This window comes from Equus caballus, chromosome 2, assembly GCF_041296265.1.
Source record: "Equus caballus isolate H_3958 breed thoroughbred chromosome 2, TB-T2T, whole genome shotgun sequence".
Lineage (NCBI taxonomy): Eukaryota > Metazoa > Chordata > Mammalia > Perissodactyla > Equidae > Equus > Equus caballus.
The window spans coordinates 27,251,643-27,278,628 of record NC_091685.1 but is presented as its reverse complement, the minus strand read 5'-3'; the positions used below and the strand labels follow the sequence as shown (position 1 = coordinate 27,278,628).

The 26,986-nt window shown below is 51.6% G+C and overlaps 1 protein-coding gene and 1 long non-coding RNA gene across 3 annotated transcripts in view; one reads left to right on the top strand and one right to left on the bottom strand.

Moving 5' to 3' along the window:
- OPRD1 (opioid receptor delta 1) overlaps nt 1–19,047 on the top strand; it is a 39,790-nt gene extending 20,743 nt beyond the window's left edge. The window contains exons 2-3 of the mRNA XM_023634919.2: nt 9,260–9,609; nt 12,085–19,047. Coding sequence (XP_023490687.1) covers nt 9,260–9,609; nt 12,085–12,626 — 892 coding nt within the window. The 3' untranslated portion in view covers nt 12,627–19,047. The remainder of the gene's footprint in view (nt 1–9,259; nt 9,610–12,084) is intronic.
- LOC111772024 (uncharacterized) lies at nt 1,830–26,656 on the bottom strand. Of its 2 annotated transcripts, none has more exons than XR_011432235.1 (4): nt 26,588–26,656; nt 23,663–23,748; nt 2,332–2,460; nt 1,830–1,956 (listed from the first exon to the last, which is right to left on the bottom strand). It is a non-coding gene; the product is annotated as an uncharacterized lncRNA (long non-coding RNA). The 2 variants fall into 2 exon arrangements; XR_011432234.1 differs by having other exon boundaries at nt 1,830–1,949.
- Between the last annotated feature and the right edge of the window lie 330 nt (nt 26,657–26,986).

The window sequence follows — 26,986 nt, the reverse complement described above, 5'->3', positions numbered from 1 at the left end:
AAAAAAAAAGAAGACTGGCTACAGTTGATAGCTCAGGTGACAATCTTTTTAAAAAAAAAAGTAAAAAAAAAAATACACGTAACATAAAATTGATCATTTTAAGTATTTTAAGTGCATAGTTCACTGACATTAAGCACATTCACATTGTTGTGCAACTATCACCACCATCTGTCTCCAGAACTTCATTCATCTTCCCAAACTGAAACTCTGTACCCATTAAATAATAGCTTGCCACCCCTTTCGCCTTTCCCCAGCCCCTGGAAGCCACCTGTCTACTTTCTGTCTCTATGAATCTGACTCCTCTAAGTACCTCATACGAGTGGAATCATAGAGGTTTTTGTCCTTTTGTGACTGGCTTATTTCACTTGGCACAATGTCCTCAAGGTTCATTCATGTTGTAGCAGGTGTCAGAATTTCCTTGCTTTTTAAGGCTGAATAGTATGCCATGGTATGTTGATCCCATATTTTGTTTCTCCCTTCATTCATCGATGGACACTTGCGTTGCTTTTACCTGTTGGCTATTGTGGATAGTGCGGCTGTGAATATCGGTGTACAGATATTTCTTTAAGACCCTGATTTTAATTCTCTTGGGTATATACCCAGAAGTGGAATTGCTGGATCATATGGCAATTCTATTTTCAATTTTTTGAGGAATTGCCATGCTATTTTCCACAGCAGCTGCACCATTTTACATTCCCACCAATAACGTCCAAGGGTTCCAGTTTCTCCACATCCTCGTCAACATTTGTTATTTTCTGTTTTTTTGATAGTAGCCATTCTAATAGAGGCAAAGTGGTATCTCCTTGTGTTTTTGATTTGCATTTCCCTAACGATTAATGATGTTGAGCATCTTTTCACAGGCTTATTGGCCATTTGTATATCTTTAGAGAAATATCTATTCAAGTTTTTTCCCCATTTTTTAATCTGGTTGCTTGCTGTTTTATTGTTGAATTCCAGGAGTTCTTTATATATTCTGGATATTAACCCCTTATCAGATATATGACTTGCAAATATTTTCTCCCGTTCTGTCAGTGGCCTTTTCACTCTGTCGATAGTGTCCTTTGATGCACAAAAATTTTCAATTTTGATGTAGTCCTGTTTATCTATTTTTTCTTTTGTTGCCTGTGCTTTTGGTATCATATCCAAGAAATCGTTGCCAAATCCAGTGTCATGAAGGCTTCCCCTTATGTTTTCTTCTAGGAGTTTTATATTTTTAGCTCTTACATTTAGATCTTTCATCCATTTTGAGTTAATTTTTTTTACGTGGTGTAAGGTAAGGGTCTAATGTCATATCTACAACTTTTTGAAATAGCAAAAAAAGAAGAATAGAGACCAACGGTAGGGTTTTGAAGGGTGGGGAAATAAACTATTTATCTTATCTTTCTAGAAAGTTCAGTCTCTTGCCCACTGTTGCTCTCCCCTCCATCTAACCTCCACACCACAGTCCGAATGATCTTTCAAGAAACACACATAAATGAAACCACATCACTCCCTGCTTAAACTCTCTGGGGACTTCCCATTGTGCTCAGAATAAGATCCAAACTTCTTGCTTTGGCTCAAAGGCTCTGTGTGATTTGACCCCTGCTCACTTCTGCTGCATCTCCTGTTGCTTCCTCTCTGGCTCACTGCCCTTTAGTCACACCTGATTTCTGAGCATTCCTATAGCTTGTCAAGCTCTTTCCTGCCCCAGGGTCTTTGCACATGCTATTCTGAAACAACCTACCCCCTTATCTTCACATAGCTGACTCCTTCTCATTCTTCCCAACCTGGTAGAAATGTCACCTTGTCTTAGTCAATCGAACTGCCATAACAAAATAGCCTAGACTGGGTGGCTTAAACAGTGGAAATTTATTTTCTCACAGCTCTGGGGCCTAAAAATCCAAGATCAAGGTTCATAGTTGGTTTCTGGTGAGAGCTCTCTTCCTGGCTTGTAGATGGCTGCCTTCTTGCTGTGTCCTCACATGGCAAGGAGAGAGAGAGAGAAAGATTGAAAGAGAGAGAGTGAGAGAGAGCGTGCATGCACATGAGCTCTCAGGTGTTTCTTCTTATAAGGGCGCTAATCCCATCAAGAGGTTCCCACCCTCATGACCTCATCTACACCTGTCTCCCAAAGGCCCCATCTCCAAACATTCACATTGGGGGTTAGAGCTTCAACAGGAATTTGAGGGGGATACAATCCAGTTCATGGCACATCTCAGAGAAGCCATCGTTGACCCCCCAGTCTGAGCCAAGGTCCTTCCACAAACCCTCCCACACTCCCCCTGGGTAGTGTCCATCACTATACCCTGTTCCTACCCTTCATGGTAGAGTGGTAATAGTGAGTAACTGTACCTTAATTCGTGCAGCAATGTGTTCGATGTCTGCTTCCTCCCTGAGACCAGAAATTTCAAGAAGCTACAATGTCTTCACTCCTGTATCCCTTGCTCAGTGCTTGGCACGTACCAGGTGCTCAGTTAATACCTGTTGGATGAGTGAACAAACCTCAGCTTATAATAAATCCCATTCCTTGACTTTTTCACTAACTGTGAGAGGCGGGGCAGGGAGGAGGGTAACAAGCACTGAGGGGCAGTATGACATAGTCATTACCGCATGTTGGCACTAGACAGCCTGAGCTACACACCGGCCCTGACACTTACCTGCCATGTGACCTTGGGCAGGTGAGTTCACCTCTTGTGCCTCAGTTTATGTTCCCTAAGCGATATCAGCACATATTTGGATGATGAAAAGCAGTTGGAAGAGGAGTAACAGGCCGAGCAGGGGTGAGCTGTGGGACTGAAAACGGGGCCATGGGATTGGTTATCCCCTGAGGACCCCCACTCTTGTACCTGCACGACCCAGTGAGCACCCCTCCACGCTGCAGGAGGTCAAGGATTTTTCCCTAGGGGAGTTAACCTGGAGGAACTCTGAACTCAAGCCCTGCAGATACAGAAAAGGTCAGAGTGAGATACCAAATGGAAAACGGGGGCATCCCCAGACCCTGTCTCCAGCTCTGCTGCCAGAATCCTGGCAGCCAGAAGTGTGCTCCCTAGGCAGGACGGGGGAGGATCCTTCTCTGAAAGAGAGACGAGACCCGGAGAAGAGACCTACAGACAGTGATCTTTAGATGTCCCCTAGCGTAAAAGCTAGGTCTTCACTCGGTCCCCCTATAGTGAAGCCTGCTGGGTGACAGGGCCCCTGTACTGACACACACACACACACACAACTGCCAATTGGTTATTTGGTGCTTCACTCAAAGATTAACCTTTAGTCATGTATCACCAGATATTTGAAAGATGTCTCCAGGACAAAAGAGGGAGGACAAAGCAGACAAGTAAACAGAAATGTTTGAAGTAAACAGACAATGCAAAGAGCAGAAGGAAATACAAAACAAAAATTATTAGTATCCTCAGAGAGATAAGACAAAATATTGTGTCCATGAAATAAGCTGTTATAACTGCTATATAAAAAAGGAATAATAAAGGGCCGGCCAGTGGCTGAGTGGTTAAGTTTGTGCACTCTGCTTTGGTGGCCTGGGGTTCGCTGGTTACTATCCTGGGTGTGGATCTATGTGCTGCTCATTGAGCCATGCTGTGGCGGCATCCCACATAGAAGAACTAGAATGACTTACAATTAGGATATACAACTATGTGCTGGGGCTTTGGAGAGGAAAAAAATAATGAAGAGGAAGATTGGCAACAGATGTAAGCTCAGGGCCAATCCTCCTCACCAAAAAAAAAAAGAGAGAGAGAGAGAATAATAAGACAAAAAGAAACAATACTGGGAAAATAAAACATGAGAGCCAAAATAAAATTAAAAGTCAATACAGGGGGCTGGCCCTGTGGCCGAGTGGTTAAGTTCGCGCACTCTGCTTCAACAGCCCAGGGTTTTGCCAGTTCGAATCCTGGGTGTGGACATGGCACTGCTCATCAAGCCATGCTGAGGCAGCATCCCACATGCCACAACTAGAAGGACCCACAACTAAAAATACACAACTATGTACTGGGGGGCTTTGGGAGAAAAAGGAAAAATAAAATCTTAAAACAACCCAAAAAGTCGGGGCCGGCCCCGTGGCCGAGTGGTTAAGTTCATGTGCTCCGCTGCAGGTGGCCCAGTGTTTCGTTGGTTCGAATCCTGGGCGCGGACATGGCACTGCTCATTGAGCCATGCTGAGGCGGCGTCCCACGTGCCACAACTAGAAGGACCCACAACGAAGAATATACAACTATGTACCAGAGGGCTTTGGGGAGAAAAAGGAAAAAATAAAATCTTTAAAAAAAAATAAACCAAAAAGTCAAGACAAAGGTTGAGGGATAATAAAAAGGAAATTTCCCAGAAGATGTACCAAAAAGACAAAGAGGTGGAAAATAGAAAAGAGAAGAAAATTAGAGAGGCCAGCCTGGTGGCTTAGTGGTTAAGTTTGCGCACTCTGCTCCGGCAGCCCAGGGTTTGCTAGTTTGGATCCTGTGCCCGAACCTATGTACCTTATCAAGCCATGCAGTGGAGGCATCTCACATATAAAGTAGAGGAAGATGGGTATGGATGTTAGCTCAGGGCCAATCTTCCTCAGCAAAAAGAGGAGGATTGGTGGTGGATGTTAGCTCAGGGCTAATCTTCCTCAAAAACAAAAAAAAAAAGAAAAGAAAATTAGAGGATCAATCCAGGAGGCCCAATATCTGACTAACAGATTTTTCAAGGATTCAAGAGAAAGCAGAGAGAAGTAAATTATCAAAGAAATGAAGATATTTCATACTGAAGGACATAAATCTTCAGAATGAGAGGGCCCAATACAAATGAAAAAGAGCCACCCAAAGGCATATCATCACAAAACGTCATAAAACCAGGGATAAAGAGAAGCTCCTAAAAGTTTTGGAGGTGGGGAGGACAGATTACATACAAGTCACCAGGAATCAGAAGGGTTCCAGGTACCTTAGTGGCAACACTGGAAGCTAGAAGATGAGGGGGCCGTGCTCTCAAAATTCTGATGGAAATTTATTTCCAACCTATTATTCTGTCTACAGTCAAAGAAATCAGAAGTGAGGATAGAATAAATACATTTTTAAGACATGCAAAGGTGTTAAAATTTTACTTCCTATGTGTTCTTTGTTAGGAAATGACTAGAGAATGTTCCCCACTAAGATGAGGGCATAAACCAAGATGGAAAAGACTCTCAAACCGGGACACGTGTTCTCTAATACAGGAGGACAGGTGTGCTGCTGGTGTAGAAAGCGACCAGCCCCAGATTGAAAGGGGAGGAGGAAGGCTTCAGGAGGTGGATCGCTAGGAAGACAGGAGGGACTGACAGATTATGTGACCATATAGAAGAGGCATTTCAAAGGTCTGCTGGAATGTTTGAGGAGATTTAGCAATATATACACAGAACTAAGCAAATGAAAAAGAGAGGCACTTATTAACTCCAGGAAAAACAAAAATCTGTACTGGAAAACAAATGTAATTATAATAGACCATTTGGCTCCGCAGTGGACAATATCTACAAAGCCATAAGAATACAAACCCTATAAAAAAAAAAGAATGTAAACCCGGAATATTACTTTAGCTAAAAATTTAAAAGTTGTGATAAAACTGTGTTGAAAGGATGGAGAGAGGAGGTGGAGTTGGGTAGCGTAGGAGCGTTAATCCTCCTCTACCATATTAGGGAGTTGTGGAGGACATTACTAGTGCCCACCAACATCTGGTTCTCCCCGCTTCTGGGCACATAGAAGACTACTTCTTCGCCCCTTGCAGTTGAGTGGGGCCATATGACTAGTTCTGGCCAGTCCGTGTCAGGTGGAAGTGCTGTGTTGCAGCTAGATTGGAGCTTAGATGACCCTGCCACTGTCTCTTCTCCCTCTGTGGAGATCAAGGAGGCCTTAGGGTAAGATGGCAGAGCCACCAGATTGAAACAGGCTGGAATTGCCGCATGGAATATAACGGTCCTGGAGACACTGAATGGACTCTGCAAAGATGAGACATAAACTTTTATTGTCTTAAGCCACGGAGATGTTGGGATTATTTGTTACTGCTGCATAGCCTGGCTTAACCCAATACAAACTTTGACACATACTGTCTAAAATTGATAAATCAAGAAAATAGCCATTTAAGCACATTATTTAGAATTATGGAGATAATCACTGGAAGAATAACTAAAAACATTAAAAGTGGTTGCCTCTGGGGAGCAGGACAGAGGAGCAAGGAAGGGTGGGGCAACAGGAGGACTGTTTTCATTATAGTACTATAGGATTTTTTTTAGACTATATAATTGAATTAAATTGGCAGAAATAAAATTTTATAAAAAACTATATACATCTATGTGATCTGGAGGGATGCCCGCAAACCATTACACTGGCTGTCTCTTAGGAGGGAGCGCGTGCTAGACCGAGCGTCTGGGGCGCTATAAATGTGGCTGGATGTGACGGGAAGGTACTTTGAGAAGGAGTCTGCCCAGACGGAATGCCAGTCTGAGGAGTGTGGCTTTCGTCCACATGGCAGTGGCGAGCCGTGGAAGAGCTGTAGGCAGGAGAGTGTCCTGAGCAAGTCTGTCTTTTGTAATGAGTGCCCTGACTTCTGCCGATGATGAACTCTGGGGGAGGGAGCCTGCTGCAGTAGTCCCCAGGAGGGCTGACAAGGCCTGGACCAAGACATCCATGTGACAAATGCCTATCGAGAGCCTGCTATTGGCCAGGCACCATTCGCAGGCCTGACGACACAGCAGAGAACAAAATGGACAAAGACTTCAGGGAGCTTACACGGGCTCAAGAGGCAGACGGAAAGAAGAGAAGATACATATGTCAGGCAGTGGTTTACGCTATAAAGAAAAGTGGAGCAATATAAGGAGATAGAGAGTGATAGTGGGGAAAGGGATGGTTGTGGTGGCCTCTGAAGAAGTGACATTTGAATCGAGTCCTGTATTAAGTGAAGGAGCAAGCCATGCAAAATTTGGGGTTCCAGGCAGAGGGAACAGCACCCCAGGGTTTGATGTGTCTGAGGAACAGCAAAGAGGCGGAGGGGGTGGGGGTAGGGCACATCCGTCAAGGGGAATGTTCTGGGAGCTGAGGCCGAGCGGTGGTTGGGGCCAGTTTGTGGAACGTGGAGAGAACTTTGGGGAGCCACAGGGGGGCTGAGGGCAGGAGAGCGGCATGATGTGTCCGAGGAGGCCCATAGGACGGGGCCTGGCAGCCGGTTAGCTGTGGGGGGGAGGCCTGTTCAGAGAGGAGCTCCTAGGGCTCTGCCTGGCAGAGTCAGCCCTGTGCCTCTCAGGCCTGCCGGGACCAGCTACAGCAGCTTCATCACCTACTTCCCAGCATCCCAGCCCCCCTGGGAATGGAAGGATCCTTCACAAATCAAAATAGCAGGCAAAGAACAGCCTCTAATTGTTCTGCGTAAAAGCAGCGAAATTAGGCAAGTCAGCTGTGGGGTTGAGCCCGCCTCCCACACAGCTGTGATCCCGCACCCGCTCCAGGCAGACTTCCGAGACTTGCCGTTCTGCTGTCTGCCAGCGAAACTTTTTGCTTCCCCCGTTCCAGGGCAAATGACAGCTATTTCGGGAGGGAGTGGGACAGATGCTGGCCCTGGAGGACAATGAATGAGTCAATTTTCTTTTTAAACCAAAAAAATCAGTCACTCCATGAAGGAACAGCCACAGCTGATAGGAATTCGTTCAGTCATTCAGAACACATTGAGCGCGCTCCATGTGCCCCCATCAGCTCTCACGGGACCCCTGCAGCATCCTGGGGGCCCAGGGCTGCGCATGGTATCAGGGGGATTCTAGAGGAGTAGAGGCACGCAGTGTGGTTCCACCCGTGGGGTAGAGTGAAGAGAGAGCACTGGTTTGGGAGTCCTGAGGTCTAAGTTCTTGCTTGGCTGTGCCACCATCACAATGTGGCCTTGGGTGAGTCATGCCACCTCCCTGGGCTTCAGTTTCCCTGTCTCTCCCCACTATGGGCTTTAGGCTGCATAGTGTTTCTCGACCTTTAGAGTCCATCAGAATCACTTCAGGGAGGGGGTGCTTGTTAAAGATGAAGATTGCCAGGTCTGATTTCCAAAGATTAAGATTTAGCAGGTCTGGGGTGGGGCCCAAGAATCTGCGTTTCTCACATGTGCTTCCAGTAATTCTGAAGGGAGTCCTTGGACCACACTTTAATGAAATCACTTCTCCTCAATCTCTCAGGCCTCTTCCTGCTCTGAAATTTGAGGAGTTGCCCATGCATCCCTTCTCTGGGTTTCTCAGATCATTCCAAGGGCATGAAAGCAGGCCTTACCCCTGGGTACCTGTGTGTTTCTGCGGTGATCACACAGCACTGGGACAGTCCATCTCAGTGTATGCGGCCTCCTCCAGTGGTGCCTGGTGCCCAGCCTAGGCCCTGGCACAGAAGGGGCCATGACTGTAAATGTTGGCCATTCAGGGGCCAGCTGCAGTGCACGCAGCCATCTGGCAGCATAGAGCATGGAGGGATGTCGGGGAGTTTTGGGGACAGGGCTTGGCTGCAGACCTCTGGCTTGGACACCTCGGCTCATGCCCTGGGTCAGATGTGTGACACGGTCACCTGCTTCCCTTCCCCACTGCTGGGTGAGTCCAGCTGCATGGAGGTAAGAAGGTCTGGATGGGACCACAGGAAGGACTTGGAGCTCTGGTCTGCCACAGAGGACACCCCAAGATGTCTAAGGTAGCCTGGTAGGCAGAGTGCCTTCCTCAGAGCTGGCCAATCATATTCTCAAAAGACTAGGCCAGTGGTAGAGGCCAGAGGGTCAAGTCACTCTGGTCTAGCCCCCAGCTTCATTCTGTATATATGAAGAATAGTAACAGGTTTCATATCCGAGCACTTACTGTGCTGTGGGCTCAGCGCTAAGTGCTGTATCATCTCATTACATTTCAGAACAACCCTATGAGGTTGGTAAATGCATCACCCATCTCTTTGCAGTCACAGACATTGAGGCTTAGGAAGTTCAAAGTACTAGCCCAGATTCCCTCAGCTAATAAATGGTAGAGGCAGGAGTAGAATCCAGAGCTATTTTCCTCTGGATTCCAGTTTTATGTTTATCCATATTGCTTAGCACCCCTCAGAAGATAAGCTTCTGCCCAAGTCACACACAGCCAGAGAAATCCTTTTCATCCGTTAGAGTGGAAAGGAGTGATGCTGAATCAGATCATTCCGGGTTCTAGTTCCTCCTCTGCCCCTGACTTTTGGGCAAATCTGTACCTTGGGCAAGTCGCTTCACCTCCCTGAGTCTCACGGGAAACTGAAATCTGTGAAATGGAACAGTTATACATGCATTTTCTTTTAAGGTACACCAAGATGAAGACAGCCACCAACATCTACATCTTCAACCTGGCCTTGGCAGACGCATTGGCCACTAGCACGCTGCCCTTCCAGAGCGCCAAGTACCTGATGGAGACCTGGCCCTTCGGGGAACTGCTCTGCAAGGTTGTGCTCTCCATTGACTACTACAATATGTTCACCAGCATCTTCACACTCACTATGATGAGTGTCGACCGCTATATTGCTGTCTGCCACCCTGTCAAGGCCCTGGACTTCCGCACACCCGCCAAGGCCAAGCTGATCAACATCTGCATCTGGGTCCTGGCCTCAGGTGTTGGTGTACCCATCATGGTCATGGCTGTGACCCGCCCCCGGGGTGAGTGAGTGAGGGAGCTGTGGTGCAGGCTACTGACCACAGGAGGCAGCACACGGGCCTCTGTGGGTTTGCAGGCCACTTACCAGGGTGAGTGTCAGTGGTTCATCAGTGGAGGTGTGGATTGCTGATCAATGACAGGTGTGGATGGCTGGCCAGTGGCAGTGTGGATAGTCAACCAATGGGTATGGGAATGGTTGGCCAATGAGGAATGGGAATGGTTGACTGTTGTGAGGATGAATGACTGGTCAGTGGTCACATAGGTTGCTGGCCAAAGGAAACTTATGAATGGGCTTATGGATAGCTGATTTATATGCCTGTGGCAGCTGGCCAGAAGTGTGTAGATGACTAACCTATAGGGAGATGGATGGATGGCCAATGGAGTGAGGGTGTCCCTGGACCAGTGAGCAGTGGAGGCCACCAGATCTGCAGTCCCACCCCAATTTGAAAACCATTGCCTCAGATGACCAAAGCAAGGCCTAGAGAATGGCTTTCAGAGAATGACAAACAGGTGCATTTCCCCAGAGTAAAATGGTAATTAGCACAGTAACTACCTGTACCAGTCTGGGTAGCTGCTGTAACAATCTCCAGAGCTCAGTGGCTTAACCCAGTAGAAGTTTATTTCTCACTCACATCCCAGTCCAGTATGAGTAAGAGGAGGAGGGGCTCCATTCCACACAGTCATTCAGGGACCCAGGCCCCAGACGTTGGTTTGGGAATCTTCCCCTGCAGGCATCTGGCCAGCAGATGAAGGTGGAGAGGGAGTGGTGAGAAAGCACCACCACTTTCAAATGTCATGGCCCATCTCTTCCTAGTGAGAGCTGCTCACGTGCCCCAACTTGATGTGAGGAAGTGGGAAAAGTGGTTTAGCAGGGCACCAAAGACACTGGTCACTGGCCTTGTGAGCCACACACTCAGGACAAGGCCTGGCTCATTGCCAAGGCCCAATAAAAAGGAGCAATTAGAACGTTTCAGCCTGTGAGATAGACAAGACAGGGACTCCTACGTCCATTTGACCGTAAGGCAACTGAGAATCGGACAGGTCAGTGGTTTACTTAGAGTCACACAGCCAGACATTTGGTGGACTTTGGCCTAGAACCCAAAGCTCCTGCTCCTATTTTTCTTGCTCTTTTTGGCCCCTGGGATGAAGATGTGCAGATTGTCGCTGCTGCGGTGGGAGAGGGGAACAGGCGTGGTGGGAGGTCTCTTGGCTGCCCTTGACTCTAACAAGGGTGGAGCCCCCAGTGTGCTTATACGTCCTCTCAGTGATTGGGCTTGGCTCAGCAGCTGGGCCCCGCTCCTCACTGTCAGCCTTCAGTTTACGGTCCATTGACTGCAGTCCTTCTGGGGGCCGGGCCAGATGGGCCTCCTCACTCCACACACTCACACACAGACACACACAAACACACCCAGTGTGTGCCATCAGCACGTGGTTCTGTATACCACTTCCTGTGTGAACTTGGACAAGAGCTGTTCCCCTGGGTCTGTTCTGCCATCTGTACAATGAAGTCTTTGGACTCAGTCATCCCTGAGGGGTCCTGCCAGCCCGAGGTCCTGTGGATCCACTCTGTCTGTGGCTCCTCTGCCCCCTTCTCACAACTCTCAGGCTCCTCTGTATGGCTCCTCAAATTCCAGAATTCCAAGATATCTGGGGAGTCCCCTGGGCTAGCCTCAGCCCTGTGCCTGAATCCCACAACATCCCCAAAAGTGCTCATCCAGCCCAAGCCCACGCTCCAGGAACAGGGCGCTCATTGAATCCTGGGGGCCCCTCTTATCTCTAGACGAGTCTGGCAGTCAGAAAGTTCTTGACATTAAGCTGAGGTCTGCCTCCCTGGCCCTGGTCGTGACCTCTGGACTCCCACGTGTGCCTGCCCCCCTGCCCTGTGAGTGCACCAAGAGCTTGAACCCCTCGGTGCTAAATGCTTTGCATGCCTTGGCCTATTTAATCCCCACAAGGGCCCTGTGAGGTTCAGGTACTGCTGTCAGTCCCACCTTATGTTAGCTCTTGTAGAGGTTGAATAATTTGCCCAAGGCCGCAGCACGCAGTTAGTAGGGCCTGACTCCTGCTCTTAGTCAGGCCCTCTGCATCAGTCTTAGCAGTAGTGTCCTCACTAGAACTACTTTGGAAATGTGTGGAGTGTTGACTTATCATAATGACCCACATTTGGTGGGCTTGGGCTAAATTCTGTCATTCCGGCTGCCCATGGACATAGAGGCTTATAAAGGACTGGGGAGGAATATGGAAAGGAGACCCACTGGATTAGAGCCAATCCTGCTGGGATCTTGAAGGAAGAGTAAGAGTTCACCAAGTGCAGAAGTGACGGAGGACATTCCAGGTAGAAGAATCGCCTTGAGCAAAGGCCAGGAGGAGGCAGTGTGACTTGACCGAGCCGAAAAGGGTGGGCGAGCAGGCAGGTAGGGTCCCTTAGGCCACAAGCCCCTCACCCCCTGTCTGTCTTTCCCTGTTTTCCCGACCAGACGGGGCAGTGGTGTGCATGCTCCAGTTCCCCAGCCCCAGCTGGTACTGGGACACGGTGACCAAGATCTGCGTGTTTCTCTTCGCCTTCGTTGTGCCCATACTCATCATCACCGTGTGCTACGGCCTCATGCTGCTGCGCCTGCGCAGCGTGCGCCTGCTGTCGGGCTCCAAGGAGAAGGACCGCAGCCTGCGGCGCATCACGCGCATGGTGCTGGTGGTGGTGGGCGCCTTCGTGGTATGCTGGGCGCCCATCCACATCTTCGTCATCGTCTGGACGCTGGTGGACATCGACCGCCGCGACCCACTCGTGGTGGCCGCGCTGCACCTGTGCATCGCGCTCGGCTACGCCAACAGCAGCCTCAACCCAGTGCTCTACGCCTTCCTCGACGAGAACTTCAAGCGCTGCTTCCGCCAGCTCTGCCGCACGCCCTGCAGCCGCCCCGAGCCCGGCAGCTTCGGCCGCGCCCGCGAAGCCACGGCCCGCGAGCGGGTCACCGCCTGCACCCCGTCCGACGGGCCCGGTGGTGGCGCCGCCGCCTGACCAGGCTGGGCCGGCCCGCCGCGCGCCCCTCCGGAGTGACCTGGCCGTCACACTGGGGGCCACAGCGCGGAAAGGGGCAGAAGAGGCCTCTTTTGGAGAAGGGGGCCAGCTTGAGACCAGGCAGGGGCCAAGAGATGGGGTCCCTGCAGTGGGGTGGACCTCTGGTCTGGGGCGGGGCAGAGGGCAGGACGGTGGGGCAGGGCCTCTGGGCTGAGGGCGTGGTCGGGGGCTCTGGGTTGGGTTGGAAGGTGGTGGTGAAGCTAGGGACTCCAGGGGAGTGGGACCTGTGGCTCCAGAACTGGGCCGCCGAACAGGGCTTCTGCAATGGGATGGGCCTCAACCTTGGGACAACCTTGAGTTCTAACCCAGAGCAGGCTTGCAGGAGTGGGGATCTGGCCTGAGACCTGAAGATCCAGGACCCAGGACCCAGGAAGGGCAGTGGTGGGGATGGTCACTTGAGAATTGAGCTGCAAGATTGGTCTCTGTGTAGTGGGGAGGGGCCTCTTGTTGGGCAGGACAGAAGGGCAGGACAGTGAAGTGTGGCTACAGCTCAAGATAGGGCCTGGGTGCAGCAGACGGAGGCCTCAACTTTGGGATAGAGTCCCAGCCCCGAGTTCCAGCAAGAGACTGGCCTCCCCAAGGTCCAGGTCCAACTTGACATCTTTATAGAGAGAGAGAGTGAGAGAGAGAAACAATATACCTTTTCTCTCCTTGACAGTCATTTCCTTGGAATGGGCAGGGGTACCTCAGCATCCAAGTAATTTCTCCAGCACTGCATCCCAGTGGGGTTTGGGACAGGACAGTGGAGCAGGGCCAGTGGCTCCAGGATAGGATAGTGGGACAAAGCCTCAGTTGGGCTAGGATCCCCAGCCCTGAGTTCTAACAGGACTTGGAAAGAGTGAGGAGGTCCCTTGGCTCCAAAACTGGAGCTGGAAGTCGGCCTCTGTACCAGGGGTGGGGGTGAGGGGCCGAGGAGGAGGGGGCTTCTGCTCTGAGGTTAGGTCCTCCAGCTAGAGGGCAGACCGTTTAGGGGTCCCCAGTGCCCTGCTTTCTCTGGCCCAGGTGCTGGAGGATGAGGACCACTCTGGTTAGAGTCCGTGGATGGTGAGTGCACCTGGACTGGTGGGGGCGTCTGAAGACCCGTATGGACTTTTCCTCCTCTCAGCCTCTGGCTCTTGGGCCCCTGAGAAGAATCTCCAAGAAATCCTCTCTCCCTTCTCCCAACAGCTGGCTGCCCCCAGGGAGTCCAGTGTTTCTGGTGAACTGGAACTGCCTGCCCAGAGCCTTGACTTTGAAGGAACTGGCAGGAAGAAGGCATTTATGACTGTGATGCTAGCGTCAGTGTGTGCTCCCCTCTCCCCTTCCCCCAGGGACCCCCCCCAGGTCCCTCAGCTGCTCTAGCTGCCCCTTTCAAGCTGCTGAGGGCAGGGTCCACCCGGAGCTGGGCATAGAAGTTTTTCTCTTCATTCGTTTGGCATTTTATTCAGGCTTTCCCCGGTCTTTGCTTCCCCCTATATCAGGGCCTGTCCTTGTTCCCTGTGCCTCCTCCATGCTTCATCTCCTCTCCCCCCACCTTCGCCCCCACCCCCCAGACACTGCCTGGGGCCCGCACCCCTGAATCCCTGTTGAAGCAGTGTGCTGACATCCTTGTAAAAACAAATTTAATTTTCTTCCCTTTTTGGGACAGATGGAAAGAAATTGACGTCTTTGTCTCAAACAAAAAAAAAAGAAACAATATACCTCTTCTCCCTTGACAGTCATTTTTTGGGAACAAAAGCCTTTCCCCTGTCTGAGAGGCTGTCACTCCAGCATGGGGGGGGGGGGGAGGGGCGGGGCGGGGCTTAGGCACCAAGATGGGCTTTGGGCACACTGGGGGTAGGCATGCCCTTAGGGGGCAAAGCACAGCCCCCTTCTCAGGGTGAGGTCCCCTGAAGCCCCAGACTTGGGGATTTCCTTCCTCTAGGAAAGGCTCCACGGGCACCCTGGAAGATGTGGGGCAGTGCCCAGCACTGAGCCATCCTGCCAGGCTACCTAGGCCTGGAGTCCCGGCCCACCTACATCACCTTCATCCTCCAAATGGAGCCTATGACTGTAGGGACCTGTGTCTGAATGTGGGGGGTGGGGGAGTTTCAGCAAGGCAGGGGACACTCCGGGACACTCGTCAACACTTGGGACCCCTTCTGCTAATGCCTTGGGGAGATCTCAGAGAAAGGGGACAATTTAGGACCCAAGGAAGACTCCTGAAGGAGGTGACATTGAAACCAAGGCTGTTTATTCGCTTGCAAGGACTATGTCCCCTTCAACTTCTCCCAGGACAGGCCTGTCTCAAGGCTGCTCTGGGTCCACTCACTGCCACTTCCAGTGGCTGTAATAGATTTGGCTTCTTTTGACCATTTCTTAGACATAAATTTGTCCTGGGGCAGCAGGGGCTGGATCCAGACCACGTGCATTTAAGGTAAAGCAAACTTGTGTTGAAATCTACTTCATGCCAGGCTGTGCATGCTGGCCACTGGGACTCAGAAATTAATCAGATATGTCCTTGCCCTCAGGAAGTTCAAGCCCCTGTTGGGACCAAAGCATAAACAGATCACTGCATCTCGGTGCAGTGACATGCAATGACAGGGAGCCCTAGGGAGGGTGTCACAGGGAAGTGCCTTTTCTAGTGTTTTACTGGAACACATATTTGTAGTAAGTGTAGAAGAGGTGGAAAAAGTCAGAGGGCCTTAAAGGATGAGTAGGAGTTGGCCACCAAGAAGAGGGAACAGCTTGTGCAAAACCATGGAAATGTGCTTAGCAAACCTGAGAAGTTGTGTGCAGCTGGAGCATGGGGCCCCACTGAGCGCTTCTGTGTGCCAGGCTCCGTGCCAAGTGCTGTATGCACATTATCCCCCAGATCTGCATGACAACTCAGCAGGGGAAGTAGTATTACCCTTACTTTCGACAAGTAAGGCTTGACCACTCACTCCTAAGTCATACCGCCTGTTAGTGGGAACAGAATTCAGGTCAGCGGAACTCCAGGGTCCAAGTTTCCAGTGAATTCCAGGCATCACTAAAGAAGAAGAGCATTAGTAGCTGGAATCCTGGGATGAGAGTTTTGAAGACTTAAAACCAAATGGAAAAATCTGAAGGAAAAGGGCAATTTTCCATGAACCTTCATTCCTCCTGAAGCTCTCCCAATCTTCACATTTCAAAATATGCTGTGCACGATGTATTTTAAAGCTCCAAATTGACAGCGTAATTCTAGATCATCACAGGGCTCCCAACACTGTAGAGCGGGTCTGGTTTCCCCCCAAATTTCCATTCTCTCTTCAGGTGGTGGGAGGGAAGTTTTTGCCTCCGGTTTCAAAATGTCCTGTAGTTTCATATCTCTTCTTGTTGTAATAGGAGTAGTGATGAGGCTGGAGTCAGGCTCGGCTTTCCCTCTCTGTGCCTCAGTTTCCTCATCTGTAGAATAGACTTTCTTCATGGGGTGGTTGTGAGGATTTAATGAGTTGGGGATGTGCAGGGCCCAGGACAGAAGGAAGCTCTCAGCACATGGTAAGTAGCTGTCATGACTTAGAATTGGAGCTGCAGTGCAAGATCAGAGCTCAAGATGCGGAGGGAAAAGCAGATGAGCGTTCAGGGGGAGTGAGGAAGAGAAAGAAGACACTGGGGACCCAGCCTGGGGATCCCCCCTGCTTTCTGGGCTCAGGAGCCACCCTGGAGAATGAGAAGCTGCCGCTGAAGCAGGAGGAGGATGGGGAGAATGTGCTGCCATGGAAACTGGAGGAGGAGGGCGTTCCCAGGGGGAAGGAGTGATGGATAATGTCAAGTGTCATATAAGAGAGGTTGGGGGTGGGGAGGGCAGGAGGGTGATGGGAGTAAACCAGAGCCGTCAAGTTCAGTCTCCTACATGGCCTGGGAAGCCCCAAATCTGGATTCAATCTCAGCGCTGAAGCTGACTGGCTGTGTGACCGAGGCAAGGGATTTGCCCTCTCTGAGCTTCTGTTTCCTCCTGGATTTAAGAGGAGGGAATGGGTCAGTCTCTAATAGGATGCTCAGTCCCTAATAAGAGTCCTGATTTTGCTAGATTCTTGGCCACTTGCTAACTGTGATCTCAGGCAAGTCACTTCACTTCCAAGAGCCCCCTCTGAAGGCTGGAGGTGCTGTGAGTGAGGTGCCTACCCAAGTGCCTGGCACACAGTAGGTCCCCAAGACAGGGTTATCCTGTAATAATTGTGGGGGTACTAGAGGCGGCTGTTTAAGGAGGTTTGCTTGGCTGGGAATTCGAAGCACTCCTCTAGGTGGAGAGGGGCCCCCAGCGTCCTGCGAGGACTTGGAGGAGCAACAGTCTAGGCTGGGCCCCTGCTAGGTCTCCGCACAAACACCAGCCCCTCTGTTTTCAGCCACAGATCCCTCACCTGGCCTCTGGCTGCCTTCCCCACCTGGCAACTACTGCAGGTCCAGGCTCAGAGGCTCCAAAGCCCTTAGGAAGTGAGCCCCAGATCATGGCCCCACAAAACACATCCACACACCTTTCTCTCATCATTTATCCACTCATTAGGATTTATTCCTTTCTTTCTCTTCTGGGCACCGAGCACGTGGTGCTGGGAGCTGGGGGGAGTGACTGGAGAGAGTCAGGGCCTGGTCCCCCCAACTCTGAGCTTGCAGATGTGGGGACACTGGGGACCAGGACAGCGGGCTGTGTGGTTCTGGAGGCAGGCAGCTTGACAATTCAAAATAGAGTCCAGAGAGGCACTGGTGAGGGCCTTTAAGATGGACATCCTGATGTCATAGAGCGCTAGTGGGGGTCGCTCAGGTTCCAGCTCCGTCACCACCGCTGGCCATGAGTCCCACCTGGTGCACAGCCCTTCCCAGATGCAGAGCCTCGGGGAGAGGCCAGCGTGATGATAACAGCAGGTAATACATGGCACTGTTTTAGCACTTGACATGGGGTGGCGTTTAATCTTCACAGCATGACTATGAAGTAGGCATTATTATTACTACCCCTATTTTACAGATGAGGAAACTGAGGCTCAGTGAAGGGAATGACTTGCCCAAGGCCACACGGCTTCTCGATGGCTGGGCCAGCTGGCATCCCATCCTAGGTCTGTCAAGTCCACTTCCTCTGCTTTCCTCCTTCCGTCTCCCAAGAGGAAACGCCATGATTACACAGAGGCATTAGGGAGACCTTGCGTCCAGCTCATGGTCATGGACTGAGCATTCCTGGTGCCAGGTTCTGGGCCTCATCACCTTGGCAGCAGAAGCCTGGACCAGCCATGCAAGAAACTGCTGTGACCTTGACAGGTCCCTCTCCCCACCCATTCCCTCCCCACTCTGACGACCTGTTTGCTCTGTAATTTTTGGCTGCCTGCCGTGTCTTTGCTGTGTGACCTTGGGCAAGTCACCTCACTCTTTGAGCCCACCTCCTCAATGATGGATGACAACCTTCCCTGGCAAGAAGATGTGAAGATTTAGAAAGAGGCTGTGAGTAAAGGTGTCTGTTTGGTCACACAAGTGTCCCTAGCAGATGGCACTGCAGCTGGCGCCCAGTAGGTATTCTGCCTAGTGGATGAGTGAAGTGCCTGGTGCAGAGTAAGCACTCAACACATGGAGCTTTTTAATACTATCTAACGTTTTGGGTTGTGCCTGTGCTGAGCCACGTCTCTTCCTGCTGTAGGCAGTTCAGGAGCAAAGGACTTTCTCTTTTAACCATCTCCTTGAGTTTCAGAAGGTGGGATAGCCTGCATTGGAGAAGCAATTTTCAAGAGGATGTCTTCTCCCCAAGTACCTTATACATGGCTGTCCCCTTTTGTCCTCACGAGGACTGCCCTCCCAGGGCAGGGACTCAAGAAGGGGGCACAGCCTGGGAGGGAAGAAAGGTCTCTGGGTGGCACTGGCCTGGGCCTTATGGCATGAACATTTGAAGCATGGAGATGGATTCCCTTGACGGGGGTTGGTGCAGGTGACACCCATCTGATGGGGCTTATCTTCTAGAACCTCCTCTAGGAATGTGTCCCAAGTCAGGAGGCAGGGAATGTGGGTTTGACTCTTTGTCTTCCACTTCCTTGCTGTGTGACTTTGGGCAGGTCTCTGTCCCTCTCTGGGTCTCTGCACAATGGAGGGACAGAGGTAGGAGTTGATGGGTTCTGAGGGCTCTGCCATCCTGAGAGAGAAAGACATTTCCCTCGTGTTCCTTGATCTTGGAAACAGACATCCACTGGAAACATCCACTGGGCATTTGCCCAGAGGTAGGAAAAAGGATGCCTAGGGGTCCGTTGTTTGTAATTGGAGCTGCCCCACTTTGGGGTGCGGGAGGCAGGCATGTCAAAAACAAACACACCTGACTCAAGCACCTGGCTTTTTGCTTATCCCAGGTCTCGTCTTGGTACCAAGGACCCAACCTTCTGTTTTCCCAATAATGTGAGCACTATTCTCAGTGTCCACATCTCTGGCTGTTTCTTTTGCTCACCTTCTTTGGTCCCCTCATGAGAGGGGCCCCAGTCTGGGGGGTGACGTAGACCCGTCTGCTCACACTGAGTGAAAAGTGTAGCCCTACCCTCAGGACCTGGCTCAGATGGAGACGCAACGCTGTCCTTAAGAACCCCATCTCGGGGCTGGCCCTGTGGCCCAGTGGTTAAGTTCACGCGCTCCGCCTCGGTGGCCCAGGGTTTCACCGGTTCGGATCCTGGGCGCAGACATGGCACCACTCATTAGGCCATGTTGAGGCGGTGTCCCACATGCCACAACTAGAGAGACCCACAACTAAAATATACAACTATGTACTTGGGGGATTTGGGGACAAAAAGCAGAAAAAAAGACAAAAAAAAGATGGCAACAGTTGTTAGCTCAGGTGCCAATCTTAAAAAAAAAAAAAAATGGAACCCCATCTGATGGGCGAGACAGACTCACACGGAGCTGGAGCCACTTCCTAGAGCAGGCTGCAAACCAGAGCCGGCCTCTCCACCTCCCTCCCCTCCCCCACCCTCCTAACTGGCTCCTCCTTCTTCCCTGGGACCCACCCCGCTAATCTATGCCCCTCTTCCTCCAGAGCCCTGCCCACCCCACATGCCTCTTGGGGCTCCCACTAAGTACCCCCCCCACCTCCTTTCCCTCCCCTGCCCCCCAGAGACCCTAGCTTTGGCCACAGAAGCCCCAGACCTCTCTGTGTGCGTTCAAGGCAGCCCTGAGGGAGGAGGCGGCCTTCTCCACGTCCTCAGTGGTCTCCTCCCCGAGGAGCTGCTGGCCCCGAGGGTTAATCAGTCACTCTCTGGAAGGGAAACCTCCCGACCAGGATCTGCCTTCCTACCACGTGTGACCAGGTCCTTGACAAGGCCCAGGGCCTGGAGCCCCTCTTCCCTTCAGAGACCCAGAGCCTCGGCCCAGGGCTGCCCACCCCGGGGCCTGCTGTGTCAAGGGGATGAGCACCAACACACGCGGCTCCATGGGGGGCTGTTCTGACCCCATCTGGGATCCCAACCCCCTCAGCTGCAGACTGTGGGCAGGGGCACGGGCAGGGCTACCAGGCTGCTGGGTGGGGTGGGGCTTGACTGCTTGGCCTCACCCTCCTCACAGAGAGCGACTCAGGTCAAGGAGACTTCACAGAGGCCTGGCAGCTCTGCCCAGGGCCAGCTCCCGGTGAGGCTGGGGACAGCTCTGGAGGTGAGAGTGTTTGCACAGCATGTGCGAGAGCACCTGGGTGTTTCTGTATGTGTGCACAGTAGAGAATTGCTATTCACCTCCGCATAGGCCCTGAGGAAAAGCATATCTGTATGACCACTCTGGGCCTCACTTTCCTCTTTGTAAAACAGGGTAACAGTTATTATAACCAACTGACCAGGACTTTCCTGAGGGCCCAACAAGAGAACAGCTGTGCATGGTAACTAGCACACATTATCATTGATGGGGAAATACACTCTGCCTTTAACCTTCAATAGCTCCCAGTTGCCTGAAAAATCCAGATGATCTCTCATGCCTCTTCCGAATGGGGGATTCTAGGAATCTAAGTTCAATCTTGCCTGTCTGCAACCTCAAACTCCCTTGGAGGGAGAAGGGGACCCTTTACGGGAAGAGGCCTGCTGTGACCCAGCCCAAGGGCAGGCAGTTTTCAGAGAAATGGAGTAGGCAGGGAGGACTTGTCATGCGCTGACTTCATCACCCTCTGGGTCAGCGCCACTTCCTCTGCCTCCAGGAAGCCTTCTCTGATTGCTCTGTACTGACCCTTTGCCCTGCTTGGACCTCCTCCAGCTGCTATCAGGGCGCCCCCACGCTGGGCAAGACCTCCTCTTTCTCAGCAGGCTGCTGGGCCCCTTCAAATGGGATCAGCAGACATGAGAACCCTGCTCTGAGGGGAAAAGGAAAGACCTAGGGAAAGGAACACTTTTTTTTCTTCAATAACATTTGTGGTTACTATAGAATGTGCATTATAGAAACTGAGAAACCTGATAAGCTAGAAAAGAAGGGGTAAAAACATCCCCCAGAGTTCCCCATTAACATTTGAGTATCCTTCCTTATCCAGGGGAACCCCGGGGTCCACAGGTGATCCTAGAGCTCTCTGAGACGGGGTACGCACTGTGTGTCACTGCGCCTTGCTGCAGGATTCACTGGATGCTCCAGGGGCCCCAGATCCAAAAAGTTAAGAGGTGCTGTGCTGGGGGGGGGGGTCCACATGCACCACACAGTCACATGCAAACAGACCCGCACTGACCTGGAGCCCACACATATACACACCTGACTGTGTGCACAGACGTCCTCCCCACACACACTCCTTCACACTGTTGGGTGCATTCTGTTCTCTCACCCAGACTCACTCCTGGCACCTGTATACATATTGCTCACATACACATGCACACGTGTGTTCATACCACAGGCATGCATACGCACTTCTTTGTACACAAACCTTCCACCGGGGCACACTACTGTGTTCGCACACTCAATCACAGCCCAACAGCCTGGCCTGCGAGAAATTTAGACGAGGTTGCCACAGCACAGGTTCATTTCACAGACGCTGCTGCCACCTCCTGGCCATGCCTGGCATTGGCACCCTTATTTCGTTACTACTCCTTTCTCTGGTCCTGTGGTCCACAGCTCGCCCACCTGCCCCTCCTCTCCTCATCCCGGAAGCTGGGGACTGGAACTGGTTCCTGAAAGGGGGGTCTTGAATGGGGGAGTCATTCTGTTGGGAGACACTGGGTGAGCGTGGGCTGGGCAGGGTGGAGAACTGTCACTGGCTGACCACCCATGATGTGTCAGGCACCGCTGTCCTGTACAGTTCTTATCTCACTTATTTTCTCAATCTATGTACCTTACTCAGTGCCTGGCACATGAAAAGTCATAATAATTATTTCAATTGAGAGATTAAAAACACTTTAAAGTGAATATATGTATATTTTTTGGTGAGGAAGATTGGCCCTGAGCTAACATCTGTGCCAATCTTCCTGTTTTGTACGTGGGACATCACCACAGCATGGCTTGATGAGTGGTGTGTAGGTCACACCCATGATCTGAACCTGTGAACCCTGGGCCACCGAAGCGGAGTGTGCAAACTTAGCCACCATGCCACTGGGCTGGCCCCTAAAGTGAATATTTTTAATAAATGAGGAGATGGAGGCTCAGAGAGGGGAAGAGACTTGCCCAGTCACACAACAGCCTCCTCTGATAGGAGGTTGCTCTGAAGAGAAAGAGAAGGAAGAAGATACAGCACAGCGGAAAATATTTACTAAGACCCACAAGAAGCCCAGCTCAGATGCCCACGCCCATAGGACCAGAAGAAGCACCCAGAGGTGGATGAGGTCAACCTGGAGAAATGATTTCCCACCCAGGAAGGTTCCCCTACCCTGAGCTGCTGCTTCAGTTCATTCATTCAACTAATACTTATTGCTCACGGTGGGGCAGGCTCTGTGCTCAGACTGAGGAAAAGCAGTGAATGAACAGACAAAAGTCCAGCCTCTGCCCTCATTTGGTGTGGAGGCTCCAAAAGGGCCCCTTCCTTGCCGTCCCACTCCCATGGGCCCCTGGGACCCTTCTGAGCTTCTCTTCACCATCCCAGCTGTGCTGAGTGGATGGAGGATCCAGAGTGAGAGCAGGGAGATATGAGTCAGGGGTGGGAAGGGATGGTTCAACCCCAAGTGTCCAGTATTGAGGTTGAGCAAAGAGAGGTCAAACCTGGAATCAAGCAGAATGAGATTTGGATCCAGCCTCGGCCACTAACTTGTTATGTGACCTTGGCCATGTCTCTTACCCTTGCTGGGCCTCTGTTAAAGCAAAGGGCTTGAACTCGAACAGTGTTTCTAACTCATAGCTCCTTAGAAGGGCTGGGAGAGGCCAAGCAGGTGGTAGGACAGGGGGAGCCAAGCACATGGACCACCCCCCTAACCCCTCCACACTCACTGCTTCCCTCAGAACAGCCCTGCTTCCCACAGTGTTTCCCACACTGGGCTTCTGTGGCTAAATCACTCTGATGGTCACTTGGACTAGTTGATCTCTAAGTTATTCTCAGGCCTGAAAGTTTTAAGACTCAGTCCATGTCTTACTTGACCACCAGATTATAAGCTGGAGGAGGGCTGGGACTGGGTCTGAGTCCTCTGTCTCCCAACCCGCATCCCCCAGGTCTGGCTGCAAGAGGAAGGGCTCAGGATGTGTCAATCTGGACTGACCACATGTGGGCCGCCGCAAACTGATAGGAACTGAGACAACAGCTCTGTACTGACCACAGTGCTGGCTCTGTCTTGAGAGGCAAGGGCAGGCAGAGAAGGCTTCCTGGGGTTTATGGGGTTGGACCTCCAAGCCTGGAGAGCAAAGGAGGATTCAATTGGACAGAACAGAGGATCCCTGAGCATCCTGGCTGGAGCAAGGCAACTGTGAGGATGTGGCCACATGGAAGGTGCGAGGAGTATGGACTCAGTTCCAGGTAGAAAGCTCTGGAAGATCTGGGTGAAAGGCCTGCCTGCGGCCGGGGGCTGGGAGACATGAACCCAGATCCTGCTTGGCTTCAGAATTCCCAAATTTCCTGTGGGAAACCTCGTACTTGACCCTGCCAGGCCTAGGGGTGGACTTACCTTGAGGATTATGTGTCCGGCAAGGCCTCACACTTGCATAGGTCCTAGGAGGGACCTTGACCTTGTGTTCACAAGGTCATATGTTTCTGTAAAATTTGCATAAGTAAAATACATTAACTTCAATTGGTTAAGACCACCATCACTTTCCACTCTGACTTCTCCTTCCCACTTGTGTCCTCCTGCCTTCAGTGGCTACATGCATTTTGTATTCTTAACTTTGCATTCTTTTTCTTAAAGAGGCCCCCAAAAAAGCTTGAGGACTTACAGTCCTGGATCTGCCCCCTGGGTCCTGTGTTTTCCCAACACAAAGACGAAGAAAAGGCTGGGAAGGTCTTCACAAGAGTAAAGATAACCTCTTCTAATCCTCTCAAAGGCACTGACAGAAGAGACGAGGAGCAAGGATGGGACGTGCCTGGGGTCCCAAAGCAAGTCATCATGGGCTGGGGTTGCAATCCAGGATAGTCTCACTTGAAAGACCGCCTTTCACCACAACCCCTTGCCTCAGAGCTAACACTTGTGCACCCAAAGCCCCCTTTCGCGGGTTAAGCCCTAGGGAAGCTGGGATGGCCGGGCTCCGCACCTTCCCTCCAGAAGCTCTGTGACCGCGAGGTGGCGGCAGACACCATATTTCCTCTCCAGGCACCTGCTCCTCCACGGTTCTCTGGTCCAGAATCTTAGCCTTCCCCAAACACTTCCACAGCCTCCTTCCTGCCCTCAGAGGAAACAGGGAACGCTGCCTTCAAGCCTTAGCCTTGCCGTTGACTGGCTGTGTGATCGCCAGCAGACCACTTCACCTCTCGCAGCCTCATTTTACTCATCCATAAAATAGGGCTATCTCATGGGAGCAGGTTAGTGAAGACCCTGGCAATCACTGGCTGTTTCAACAGGGGGTCCTGGAGATGACGCCTTCTCTGGGAACGAGTTCTTCTGGTGGGACTGGCCCCCTCCCCAAACTGCAGCAAACTCAGGGACCTTACATATTCATCGGTGGGCACCTTCTGTGCCTACGCACGGGTCCTTTCCTGGACTGGGGCACCTGACTGGGCTTTTTCTCCATCCCTGCTGACGCCCATCCTTCCCTCGGAGGGGGCTCTGCAGCCTCTTGCTCACCTTGATGTCATCTTGAGGATGTGCCTCAGGTTTCAAATGGCTCCTTTTGGGGAGGGGTCCCTGAACCACTGCCCACCAACTCCCCCCACCGTCTCAACCCCCAAAGTGACTGCCACACTCCAGCTAGAATGCGGCTGTCTCCACCAAAAAGACTCCCTGCAATCCCCAAATGTCAGTATCTCCTCTCACCCACCTGCCCCAGTCTTAACCTGGCATTCAAGGCCTTCCAGAATTTGGTCTCATGATTCACTCCGTGCTCCAAATATACCGGCCCATTTTCTGTTCCCCGAGCACATGTTCACTATTCTACTGCCAGGCCCTTGTACAGACTGTTCCTCCACCTAGAATGCCCTCTTCCATTTCCATATAGTGAACTCATCCTTAAAAGTTGAGCTGGAAGGTCACCTCCTCCAGGCAGTATTCCCTAATCCCTCAGATGGGATCCTTTCCCCTCTCTGGGCTCTGGGTATAAGCTGCTTTAGCGTCTTTCTCATAGGAGATCAGGAATGTCCATTATGTATGGACAGCAACTCTCAGTTTACAAGTAGTGGCTCTGCCTTGCAGTATCCTGGAGCTGGGAGAGGCAGGTAGGATAAGTGCCATTACCTCATTTGACTGATGAGGAGACAGGCTAGGAGAGAAATATGACTGGCCAAGTCACACACCCACCCTGTAAATGGAGTCAGGATTCCAACCTGCAACAGATTCCAGCCACAGCCCTGTCTCAGGCCTCAGCTTCCCACTCTGTCTCCACCATTCCTTGTGGCTCTCTTCCCCTCTGAGACTGCGCAGGGTATTGCTCAGTTTTTAACAATGTGCTCAACAAAGTTATGTTGAAGGAACAGATGCTCCCATATTGGTTCTCTGCCTCCCCCCCACAACAGGTCCCCTGGCCTCTTTATCACCCAACTCAAGACCAATCACCCAGTGGAAGCTGGTGGCAGTGTCCAGCCTCTGGAAGGATAAGCAGTTGGCTGGAGGCCCAGGAGGACTCAGAGGAGGAGGGGGAGACACAAACAGCTTCCCTCCCCTGCCCCCTGAGCTTATCAGCTCCCCACAGGCCCCAGGCAAACTGGGTGCTCAGCCTAGAGGCGAGATCTGCCCCCTGCCTGTCACCATCAAGCCCTCCAGGACTTGAGAGCCGTGTGACCTTGGGCTGTCACCTCCCTTCTCTGAGTCTCAGACTCTCTTCAGAGCGTTTTTGGCTGTAAGGATCCAGTGAGATCAATGAGAGAAGGCAGGTAAAACAGTAGTGATCGCTAAACAGAAGCTGCCTTCCGCGGAGTCTCCCCTCACAAGGGCATCTCAGGCGGCAGACTGGGGAGGGAGGAGGCACAGACTTCACAGGCAGTGGCAGGGGGCAGGGGCCCTGCAGCCCAGGCAGTGACAGCACGAGCCCCCATCAGTGACCGACTAGACCACGTTCACCCACACAAGTGCACAAGTCGCCTCAGCTAGAAACACACACAGGTTGCTAGACGCAGAAGCCCCCAGGGCAGGGCAGGGCTCTCTAGGTCCCCAGAGCCCCGAGGGGGAGGGCAACCTGTTTATAAGACACAAAGAGACACAAACACAGTCACACCCTTTAAGCAAACTCACCAACACAGGCACACCGTCAAACTCACACATGCCCGCCCCCCAATACACAAAAATGAGAGACACAAACAAGGCCAAGATCACAAAAACACCACCATATGTACTCCCTACGCACAAAACTCACAAACACAGAGCCCTCCCTGGCCACCCCCAACACGCACACATTCACAGGCACACACACTTATCAGGCCGGGGCAGGCGCTGGCGCTGCTGACTCACCCACAGGCGGCGCGGCCCAACAGAGCTGGAGCGGGGCGCCCGCCTCCGCCAGGGAGGGGCGGGGCCTGCGGCAGTTCTGGAATAGCAGAGGCTGGGCCGCTGCGGGGCTTCTCCTCGCCCCGCCCCTTCGGCTGAGGAGGGAGGGGGATGGGGAGAGGAAACCCCTTTTGCAGAGGCTACATCAAGGCATTCACAACCTGCTCTCTCCTGGGTGCATGAAGACATGTGGGAGCAATGAAAAACTAATACTAGATCTATTACTGGGTATTTGCATATGTATTTTCACATACTTTCATTTAATTTTCGCAACAGCTCTTTATAAAGTTGGGGCTATTATTAATCTCGTTTTACCCCAGAGGGAAAGTGATTTGCCCAAAGGTACAAAGCTGGGAAAATGCA